This window comes from Fopius arisanus, unplaced genomic scaffold (assembly GCF_000806365.1).
Source record: "Fopius arisanus strain USDA-PBARC FA_bdor unplaced genomic scaffold, ASM80636v1 scaffold00050, whole genome shotgun sequence".
In the NCBI taxonomy this organism is placed as follows: Eukaryota; Metazoa; Arthropoda; class Insecta; order Hymenoptera; family Braconidae; genus Fopius; species Fopius arisanus.
Genome location: NW_011887789.1, coordinates 65,600 through 77,882, shown reverse-complemented (window position 1 = coordinate 77,882; position 12,283 = coordinate 65,600). Strand labels below are relative to the sequence as shown.

At 38.4% G+C, this 12,283-nt stretch overlaps 1 protein-coding gene across 1 annotated transcript; it reads right to left on the bottom strand.

Annotated features, from left to right (window-relative positions):
• Positions 1-716: 716 nt before the first annotated feature.
• On the bottom strand, positions 717-10,596 carry Nox (NADPH oxidase). The gene is made up of 15 exons (XM_011306987.1): positions 10,427-10,596; positions 10,042-10,153; positions 9,290-9,387; positions 9,035-9,155; positions 8,693-8,843; positions 8,181-8,391; positions 7,234-7,460; positions 6,446-7,150; positions 5,666-5,807; positions 5,421-5,587; positions 4,367-4,508; positions 3,911-4,122; positions 3,390-3,577; positions 2,692-2,901; positions 717-2,512 (listed from the first exon to the last, which is right to left on the bottom strand). Exons 1-15 carry the CDS (start codon positions 10,594-10,596, stop codon positions 2,111-2,113), a joined length of 3,258 nt encoding a protein of 1,085 aa, XP_011305289.1. The 3' UTR covers positions 717-2,110.
• Between the last annotated feature and the right edge of the window lie 1,687 nt (positions 10,597-12,283).

Genomic DNA, 12,283 nt, shown 5'->3' with positions numbered 1-12,283 from the left:
TGGATTTACCTATCATCATTTGGGCTGGCATCAAAGAGGGTAATCCTCAGGAATAATGAATTACCGAATTTATCCTGTCCTGTAAATTGAAACCTGAGAATCTCGAGAATCATCAAATATATTATTAAAAAAAAAGTCCTGTAAAATAATTTATACAGATTTACTGGTGAACAGTAAATCGTAAATATATTTGGTAGAAGAAATTTTTTTTCTCGGTGCAGATTGTTGGGTGCATGCACCGAAGTTGGCATCCAACCTCGATGGGATATGATAATCGACAGAATTCTAATACCAGAGAAATCCGGTTCAAACTCGACATGGAGTTCCCTTTGAAGTTTATCAACCTCTACAGCATTGAGTTTTCAGCGGAGATTCAATTCTTTGCACCCTTGGAGACCTAATAACGCAGTGGACGACACATTTTCAACAATGAAATTCAAATTTCGTTTGACCCCGATGTCTCTTTCAGAAAATAAATTCACTTTGCTCACTGGCTGCACTGCAAACTTCCTAAACGATGTCAACATTGTCCTAGGAGGTCGTACTGCCGCATTCAAATCGTAAAATAATTTTTCGTACTCACGTTCACATGCGCTCGGAGTATCTCATTAAATTTTTATAATCCGCCCATTCATCTCTACATCAATAAAATCTTTCATTGCCTTTCCGGTTTTAATCAATTTATTGATCATCAAATGGATTTTTTTTACTTTTGAAAATTTTTTATTGCGTAAAATGGACAAGATCCTCTAATTAAACATTAAATAAAATGAGATATATAACAGTCATCTACTCTTATTACACCGACTCTCACTTCATCTCCCGACGCACCTTCGCAATATCGAAAAAGGTAAATCCCTCGCTCCGGACGTGAAATGTCATTTATCGTCTTCCGTCAAACGACAAATAGATACAAAAAAGTAAAATAAAATCCTACAAACAGGTGGGGGAGTTCACCATGCGTCAACGATTTTTTCTGGTTTCCATATTCTCTTCCATTCCGTTACTTGAGAAACAAAAAAGACTTTTTTCTTTCTAGAAAGTTTAATCGTCCTATCGCGTGACAAGATCCTCGCTTGCACCCCATTTCTGTCTTTATGGTGAACGTTCCGAATTTTTTTTTCTTCCTTTATTCTTAAACTCCCCCTTGAATCTGAACTCCAATATCTCCGTGAAATTTATTTTCCCCAGGGCAATTCGACAGTACTGAACATAAATTATCTCGTAAAATCGTGGAGGAGATAATGAAAGCGCCAATACCATTATAAAGACCATTTTTTTTTCGAGGCAAAACGAAATGGCAAAGAAATACAGTTGAATACGTTGATCGAATAGGCGTGAGTTAGCCAGTGAATTGAAAAGAGGGAAATAAAACGTGTGTCCAATGCATAAAAGCGCTCAAATGAAATTCATTGGACGTTACTACAACGTGTTTCACCTGTAAGTGATTAAATGCACAAATAAAAAAAGGAAAAAAAAAAAATAAAAAAACAAAGAAACAAGTGGCTGACAAATGCTCGAAGCGAAAAAACAAGACACATGGGCTTCGAGAGTTAGGAAAAACATGACAATAAAGTTTGCGCATTCGTCATTTGTCATGTGTTGTCTTCAAACGCATCTCTCAACCGGTGGAGGTGATTTTTCAATTTTTTTTTTCCCCTTCACCACTCCCAGCAACACTTTTACACATCTACATCTACATTAACATAACATAAATCTGCATGTGCATCCGGTCGTGAATGTCCTGAGGGTGTCCTTTGACGCACCATAGACATGATGTGTCGCATGGGAATATCTTCTTGTTTGCTCTTGCACCATTTGCGCAATCGATTGGGTTTCAAGCCCTCACGCATGTACACACACATATATTGCATCCATCCAAACGGCGTGATGTGTCGTATTCATATGCCTATCTGGTGTACAGCCAACGATTATTAATCAACGGATTATCAATGCACAATCTCTGCTCCCCATACTGATTGACCTATCCGCGATCTCTCACATCAGTCACATTAAATCGTTTTTCAGTCGTTAAATTTTCCACATGAACACAAACCAGATGATCTGCACTAATGAAGCCTCGCGGGTATTTTCAGGTGCATTGTGCGATTTAAAATGTTTCCTTTCTGAAGTTAAAACCAAATTGATCGCACTTGTATCGTAGAAGTCTGCCCAGTTGTGGTGGGCCGCAATAAAATACCGTTACTTTCCCCTTCTTACGATCATCCAATTGTTTAAATACTTTGTCCCAGTTGGGCCGACCAGCATTGGTACGTGTTTTCAAGCCAGTTATCAAATCTCTCTTCTCCCTCTCGTGAAGAAGATCCATAGCAAGCTGCAGACCAACAGCTTTCATATCATTTTTCTGCAGTGCGCTCGTTATATACATGTGCATCTCTAAGAATCTCTCCATTGTTGCGCCCAATTCTGCCTGCTCTATTTCAAGTTGTGAGAGAAGATTTACGAACCACTCGAATGAACGTTGGTCACGATTTATCCAGAAGAAATCAACCTTTCAGAACCATGCCAAAAAAAAAAATCGAGTTAAAGAGATGAGGGATTATCGCTAAGAGGAAATGAATAAAGTGATAGGATCGAGGTGGAGTGAGATATATTTTTTTTTCTTTCATTTTACCTCTGTCCTTTGAATGAAATAAAAGTTAATGGCTATTAAGCCTGCCGTTCAAGTACCTTTCTCAGCTTCATGACCGTTGTGGGTATCTCACTTGCCCATGAGAATTGGCACTTGGGGCAGGTGTGCCTTGCCTTCCAGTACCTATGCATTATCGACTGTAGAATAGAAGCAAAAGGCGTGACTCCGATTCCCGTGGCGATTAGTACAGCGTGTTGAGCCTGAAAGATGTGACTCGAGGGCGCACCATAAGGACCATCCAAGAATATCTTCAAACATAAGTGAGGGAATTTTTAATTTCAACAGTATTTCCAAAAAAGCCGTCTCTCTAAGAAATAATTCCTCATGATTCAACTGAGCAGACGAAGAAAGTACAATTCCAGTACAATACTTCTGCACTGTAAACAATTTATATTCCATAATCCATTTATTAGTAGTATTTTGAAAAATAATATAATGCAATATATTTCACATTAAAAAAATTAAACCTCCACAGGAATATTTCGAACTGCTGGCAAGGGACTATAAAGTTTCGAGGGCATAAAAAAGGAATGTGGGGTGGCATTTCCATATATACGGGGACAAAAGATAAATACACATAATAAAACTAAAGAAGAATGGGTCTGGGATAAAATGTCAGAATTTAGGAGTGTAAAGTGTTGGAGAAGTTTTGCAAGTACACCGGTGTGGGAAGAAAATGAAAGATACAGGAGGCGCGAAGTAGAGAATAAGATTGAGAAGATATAAAAAAGTTTACCTCAAGCGGTTTGCCAATAGGATAGTTCATGGAGGGATGAGATGAAAATTGACTCTCAGTGTCCAATGTGTTACTTTTCTTCTGTCCAATTGTGATCGCTTCCTCGATTCTACCTTCTTCAACTGCTAACGCCAGTGTTGGACTTCCAGCAACTCGCTGCTTCATAGCCAACGATGAAGCTGAAGGTACTAAATAATTCAGATATTTCCGACATGATAGCGGATTAAACTGGTTCATCAATAATTTTATTTATCAGCAATTACGAAATTTTCACCCGACAGCACCATGAATATCAAATATCCTACATTTAATTGCAAATTAGTTGATTAACTGTAAACAAACTCTCACAACATTACAAGCTAGGATTATTTGAATAATCGCATTATGTAGCCAACGGAGAGGATCTCCTATCTACTGTCTTCCAAAATACATAAATTAATTTAATGAGAAAAATCATGGAATGATAATGGCTCTATCATTCAAAGTTTATGTGGACGGATTATTTATTGCTTATGTGATACCTGAGTCCGGTGAGCTGTTATAGACGTGATCCTCCATACTCGGGGTTTTGAATGCTATAATTGTTGGTTTTGTTCTCATGTACCGAAAACTCTGGGCAAGCGATTTGTTCTGGGGGCTGAGGTAGGCCAATCCGAGCGATTTCAATCTAGCTCGTCGTATCTGGGCCTCGTCAAAGCTCTTCTCTGACTCCGATCTCATGTAGTCACGAAGACTACCATCAAAGAAAAACACAAACTCTCTGAAGTTGGAGTCATAGTGACCAGGCTATTTAACAAACTGCCCTCGTTTTATATATAATTTAATGGAGTTTGTACAAACACGGCCAAATTGAGTTAAAGTTTTAATGAGGTTCGGATAGACAGCAGAGTGAAAAAACGGTGCTCGTGAAATTGCTACTTGATTCAATTTGAAATGAAGAAAAAAATAACATTTCTTTTTGTTTATCTAAAACTCACGCTTTTACTCGCTCTCTCTTTTTGTGCTTGGTCTGCATGTCAGGCATTGAGAATGACTTCTCCAAAGGCATCTTTCTACCAAGAAGTAGCTGTCTCAGCTTTCTATCTCGTGTAAACGTTCGAGCATCTTGGCAAGTTCCTCCTGAAGGCATGTGAAACTGATGAATGGGTAAATGCTCAACAGTCGAGCAATTAGATTTAACTCCATTTAAACTCTGCGTATGGAGCATTGCATTAATTAATTTTCCAATATTTTCGGTACTGTGTATTTTTTTAATTGGAGATGTGTGTGAATCTGATAAATCTGTGCTTGAAAGATCATGAAATCTCCCTTTTACCATGAAAATATTACGAAAAAATGGGAAGTGGCAGAGATTTTTTATAAAGCAGTGTAGTGGACTGATATTTCAGTTCAAATGAAAATTGTTTCATCAAATGCTATCCACCGGAATTTTTTGAGCCATGACCCGTTTAATTCTGGAAAAAAAAAATAGTCGAACAGAACGTAAAAAAAACGATTTTTAAAATATACAAATAATTGAAGAACTCCATGCATAATTCCGTTTCAATTAGCGTCGATAAATATGGCGTAGTAACGTCGACATCCAGTGAAAAATTTATGAAATTGTCTGAAACTCCTATAATAATATATTTCCAGGTGGTTGGAATGGGATTTTCCACTCGTGTGGAAGTGGCGTCGAAGCCGAAGGCGAGGACTGGTCAACCACACGGACGAAAAAAAAAAGTCCGTCGGAAAAGTCCGGACAATATTTTTCGTAGTGATTTTCCGAAGTTTCCGAGTTTGGAACGTATGGAGTACCAATTCCCAGTCGAGAAATGGTGAGAAGTAAGATGGAGAAGAAAATAGTGAAATAAATTTTGAAAAGTACAGATCCGCATGCATCCACACGAGAAAAATAATAAAAACAAATGTACGATGGAAAGTATTTTAGGCTCGGGAGTAATGAAATTAAAAAGGTAAATTGTATCGCCGTAAAAAAAGATATTGGAAAATATTGGAAAACATCCAACTGTTCATTTCAATTCTCCTTACGTTCAGCAGACAGATGGGATGAGGGTGAGGTGATGCTGGGACTCGAAGAAGTCTTTCCACTGTCCGCAATGAAACGAGGGTTATCGATGCCTCGTGGATCCTCCAGGGAATCCTTCAACGTCTCCTCCATCACGATGACAGTGGATGTTGGTTTGTGTTCAGTTATTCTGTAAAAATGTTCCCATAATACGAGAGCAAACAGTTACAGGGAAATATTTGTGAGGATAATCTGCAGTTAAACTCACAATGATTTTCTCAGTATTTCCGTGGCACAACTCTCGATGGAAATCACTTCACCGCGCTCCAGCTTCTGCTGTTTTCTCTCAAAATATGAATAGAGACTGTTGGTCCATTCTCCAACAGCTCTTATGTGCAGCCACATATATTCTAATAATAATGAGAGAGGAGAATTTCAATTAAAAAATAAAATAATCCACGGAGGCATGAAGAATTCAGACTCATTAAAAGCGAGATAACTAATAAAATTTGCCATTCTCCCTCTGCAACTGCTTTACAAAGTTCCGTATTCTAACAAGTCTTGTTAGATCTGACTTTTTAATTCGTTGACCTCACCCGCATAACTGTGAACTTTTCGATTTTCCCCTGTCCTTCCTCTTCCTTGATACTGCTCTTTCAGTATTAGAAAAAGAAATCTTAACACCTGCCGACTGCTGCTTGAGGATGTACGTTTTCAATCCACCCTTGGGATAAAACTTTTACCCCTTCCCCATTCCCCCCATTCCCCCCATTCCCCCCATCGCCCCATCCCTCACTCTTCATCCAGCTCATCCCTCTCACCCTCGGTTGGTCGTTTTATATCCCCAACACCAAGGTTTTCCTCCGTAGAGAACTTGTAAGAGGGAACTTTTAAAGTGGCATCGCAAGGGTTTTGCCAGTGAAACCCCCGTACACGTGGGAGGCAAAAGGAGAAAAAGTGAAATAGAAAAATTGGCAGAAGAGGGAAAAAAAAAGGACAAACAGTGAACAAGCCAGAATAAAAAAAAATAAAAATCAAAAATACAGACCTTCTTGTTCGGGTGCACTGCTGATGGTGAATGGATGCCACTCGTATTTGGCTATGACTGGTATATTCACAAAGACATAATCCCCCGGATGAAAATCTAAATGCTGAGGCCGTTTGATCACCAGGTGAGTTACTCTTGAAGGCAGTAGTAAGCCCGAACTGATGTACGTTTTACCGCGTTGTGAGCGTAACCACATCAAACGACGCATACGTTCAGCGATATATATCGTACCAGGTATAACAAACCATTTCCAAAAGTTTGGACCGTGGAATATCAGGAGAATCCAGAATGGTATGTACATCAAATGGGACCAGTAGAAAATCTCAAAAGATCCACCGCGTCTGACGAAGGGCATCGAGCAAAGTGACATTACAAACAGAATCATGATCAAGGCAACTCCAGTTGGATTCGCTCCACCACCTACTAATCCAAAAACACCTGGACGACTTGTCAATAGCCACTCTGACATCGAGTAGTGTGAGCTATTCAATATTTCATCGTTGATCACAAATACTCCGAAATTCAGTAGATGAGCAATCGTGTGACAAATACTCAATACTCCAATCGTAACACCCACCATTTTGTGAAGATAAATATTGTGATCGAGGGGTAAAACTGAACTGAAACCGTGAGTTCGTAAAAATGTTATGCACTGACGAAGCATCAGCACAAGAATAATGGTGCAGTCAAAGTTTAAGCACTGACCTGTCGAATAAAATAACAATGAAATAACAATAAAGAGAATATGGGGTAGTGATTATGATTCATTAATTGTCTCAATAACTTACCGCATGCTCTGGCTATCATGACTAAACCACCGGCATCACGATATTCATACATCCTCGAAACGAATAGTGCGAAATTTATGAGAAAAAATATCCACAGGGAACACATGAAAACGTAATTATTTTTCAAATAGGGCTTGGTCAGCTGATATGGCCTCAGTGATCGCAGAAAACCCAATACTGTGCGGTTGGATTGTGCGGGCTTCGGTGGTACCATCCAACGATCTATACTGCATTAAAATTCATTTGTTCAAATCGAGTCTTTAAATAAGCCATGAAAAACGAAGAGATCAAATTGAATGACATGTACCAACGGAATAAAATTAATTATTAAAATTTGTAAGTTATTGGATAATCATAAAGTCGGTATGATAAAAAGTTATATTTTTTCACATCCACTTGATTATCGAGAATAATTCCTCCGAAACGTTGACAATATCTTCGGCATGTGCCCGCCATGATTATCATTCAATGAGTTGAATAATCTGTTTTATTAATATCTGGCGAGAAATGCTCACTGAATATAACGAGTGGATGAAAAATAAAAAATTTCAAACTCTTCTTACGGGAACACCATCAACACTTTAATTTTCCTAATGACAGGCCCCGGTTGTACGATCCCTTGTCAAGGCTTTACTTGGAAGTTCCGTTAATTAGTCTCGATTTACTCCTCGAGTACTGGATTTCACAACTAAATTTTGATTATGAGACTGAGGCCAAGACCAGGCGAGACGCCTGAAGATGGTTTTAGCCGAGTGCAAAAAGGGAAGAGACAGAAATGATAATCATGTTAATCGGAAATTCGAATGGAAGAAATGGAGATGAAGATAAATTTAATTCGTGGATGCTGACGGTTGGAGTCAAGGAAGCCAGAGGAGAGTGGATCGCCTGGGATTGATCGATAACGACCTCTTTCACCCTTGTCTCAGTTGATTCTCGTCTCATCTTACCTGATTGATAGATTCTCGAGGAGACCCTCGTGCTTCTCCAACTGCTTCTTCAATGCAGCGAACGTGATAGCGCCCCTGTTACCCTGATCGGCATCCTCGAAGAGGGCAAGCGTTAAGTCCTCAATCTGTTCGTCACTGAATTTCATACCATTCTCCTCCATACAAGCCCTCATCACGTGCTCGAGTTCACGATGCTGAATCAACCCGTCACCTAGATTATACAGAATGATTCAAGCTATTACTTCACAACGTGTCCACTCGATAATGGTACAGACAAATTGGTGACAAAGCATTCTTCTCCAAATTTCCAATCACACGAAAAATTCAATCCACTCAATATTCCTCGGTGAATATTAAAAGAGTATTCAATCTTGCTGTAATCGACGGTCTGGAGTAACAAAGAAAATCACCATGGATAAACATAAACATTAAATGCATTACCATCGATTATCCTGTGCTGTGCCATATAAGAGGCACGTCGATATACTCAGGTAATATAAAATTCCTCTTACCGTCGATATCGTAGACCTTGAAGAGAAATCGTATTTTGTCGTCCGGAGTTTTACCAGCAAATTGATGCATCGCATCTAGAAACTCCTGGAGTGATATCGTACCAGAGTTGTCCTTGTCGAATATTTGAAAAACTCTCTCGGTGAAGAAGGGCTGGGTGAAAAAAAAAGAAGACATTTAGAATGAAAACGTGTGTGTGTACACTTCAGTTTATCTTCCAGAAGGAGGATGACTTTATTCAAAGATTGTTGCATATGTCTTTTTGCCCCTTCGTTCTTTTTTTTTTCTCCTCTCTACTCTCATGAAGTAAAGCACTAGAGATAACCAAGAATTTACTGCCTCACGTTTTTCGATATAACGATTTTCTTGAACTCCTCGCGACGTATTTCCTGCTCGTTCCCAACTGTCTGCTTGAAGATCTTCTCCAGCCATTCCAGATTGCCTTTATCGAATCCAACTTGTGATCTTTTTTTGTTTCATTCCATGTGCAATTCATGGAAAATGCAATAGAACGTAATGGATGAGAGATTGTCCAATGGCGTTATAAGAATGAGGAAAAATTTGTTAATGAAGTATTAATGGTGGAAAATCTTTATTACCTCGGATTACTTATACCGGCGATGAACTCCATTATTTGGCCGGGGAAAACGTAGCCGAGACTCTCGTGCTCCAGCAGGCTGAATAATTTATCAATCACCTGATATGTGTTCAAATTTTCAATAATTAAAAAAGAAAGAAGAAAATTCTTCAACCGCGTTGATGAAAATGGATCAAAGGTGTTCGACATCTTTTCACTCAGAATCCTCGATTCACCAATTTCTCCGGTAAATTATCGATGGGATTGACGTTAAGAAAATCTGACGTTTTTGCGGTTCGTCATTATTCAATGATTATTTCCTAAATTTTTCTGACGAATCAGAAACCTGGAAATAAAGTGCAAGAAAATTATAGCACCACCGCGAAACTTCACGAGCCATTAAACAATTCCAAACCCCAAGAATGTTATATTTTTTCACGTCAATCCAATCAATAATTTAGAAGAAAATGAATAAAAAGGTGAATTTTCGCAATAATAATAAAACATTCTTAAGGCGCGGATGGACTGTCTGGAAAAGATGATTTACTCCAAAATTGAGACTTCTAATTACTCCGTCAATTAATCGTTTTTTCCGCTAATTGTTAGCTAGCAGCCTAGTTGTTGACAACCGCTAGAACGCTAGCTAACAATTATTGAAAAAAAAACGATTAATTGCCAAAGTAATTAGGAATCCGAATTTCGGAGTAAATTATCTTTTCTAGATAATCCACCCGAGCCTTAACAGAAGAAAAAACAAAATAAATATAAACTCACTCCTTTCGCGAGAAATATTCCTTTGAAGGCATTCACATTGAGAGGCTTCTCCCCACATAGTACATACGCCACACTCTCAATTTGATCAACGAAGTCCGTCTGTTTCTCGTTCCTGACAGTGTGAAAGAAATCCAGGAAAGACCACAATAAAGAATAATCAATGTAGATAAAAATATGAGATACAAACGAATTGATTATGAGATGAGAATTGTCTGATGGTGCACGCACACACGTGATAAATCGGGATGGCGTAAAAGAGAAGAGGACAGGTGTGAAACAGTTGAAGAAATGAGTGAAAAATTGAAAAGACGAGCACAAAAGTAAATGGAGAATGTGATGAATGGATGGGAAAAACAAGAGATAGAGAGTAAAGCGAAATACTCACGTGAGCCTTGCTTTGAGGAATTCAATCCAATCGTCTTGTTTGAGAATACCATTGCAGTCTTGGTCGAACAGTGTAAATAATTTTTCCAACAGTCCCTGCAAATGTTTTGATGGATATAAACAACATAAAGGCAATAGTGAATCATCGGCTTTTGCTCCAGATCCTCGCATTGCCTGTTATGTCTGACACAGTACTTTTAAATGTATATGTATATATATATCATTGTAGTACGACTTACGACTTGGAGATTCTTGGAAGAGTTATACACTTATGTATATCTTATGGAGCTACAGTTTCCTCGAGAAATACGAGAGTGAATTAAATAATTCAAGGTATAAAATTTCATTCATGCCCCCCCCACCCCCCCGACAACTTGAATTTTAATAAAATTCTATGGAATACTGGATCATCTTCATTTCCATTGTAGACTCTTTATTTGAAATATTCGTCGAGGTTAACGTTTTGCTGTCGTTACATTTGAATTGTTAAGAATATTTGGAAAATAATATTTGATTGTGGATCATGAATATTATTTGGTGGATCAGGAAACGGATCCGGTATGGCTGGAAAGCATAAGGGAGTCGATTAATTCTTAATTATTAACATTCTTCCATGTTTAAACGTAGATCAATAAATAAATTGAGGATTCAATTCGTCGACTGATAGAGTGTGATTGCTCATTGCCATTCTCCGAAAAAATATAAAAATGCAAATGCAAGAAATTCGTCAATAACAACGATTTCGTAATAATTCACGAAATGTTACGTAAAAACTCTTGAAAATAACGATTCGTAAAATTCCTCTTAGGTTTTACAGTTGCCAGAAAAATGACGTAACATTTTCTTTTTTTTTCAGTGAGCCGAAAATTATCTGATAATTTTCAGAAAATTTCAGATTTATTTCTCTTGCTCTCGCTTCAGGATTAGGTGTTCCATAATTTTTATTGAATATTTATCACCGTGGAGGATATCGGCAATGGCTCTTTAATCCACATACTACAACACGTATTTACACAATCAATGGAGAAACGGGTCAATGCCATGGCCATGTCCGGCAAGCCAATCTCTGCTCGGTTCTTCGCCCTTTCTCAAAGTGGTATAATCCTTCTTCTTTCCAACACACAAGTAATCTCGACTCTGCAGTTTCCAAACCGTGCACAATCACCTGTCGCTTTATCCACCACTCAAACCAATCGATCTTGTTCTCCAAACGAAAACTCGAGTGAATACTGCAATTACATTTACTCCGAGGCAGTCCAATTATCATTCGATTATCCTGGTTTCACTTTAGTCTACGTATCCCATTTATTAGATTATTCGTCACGAGTGTAAATAAGGATTTCATTTCCAATCCCAATTATTGCTGGCTTAAGACTAACATCCTATTGACACAGATGACAGATCCTAGAAAATCCGGAGAGCTGCAGTGAGAAATGAATAATAATTTTCAAAAATGCTCCCAATAATCCATGAAAATAATAATTCGCGGTATAAAAAAATATATTTTTTTCATCCACCCACATAAAATATATTTTCCCGCAAAAATGCCACACATGCCACAATGATTAGCATATGATATATTTTACCTGCGAGAGATGTGAGCATTTAATTCCCGATCTCTTGAATGCGCGGTAAAGCGTACACAGTAAACGCTTGAGGCGTCAAGGTCTCAATGCCTGAGGCAATTGAGTACCTTGATCAAACAGGACCCCTGAATAGATCGCCCCAGAGCGATTCTCATACCCAATCACGTACACATGCTAGTACCAGTGACTCGCCGAAACTCAAGAACTCGTTGGTGTACCTATCGCTTTAACCTCCGCAAAAGCCAACTCCCGATATACGTGTATGAAGGCAA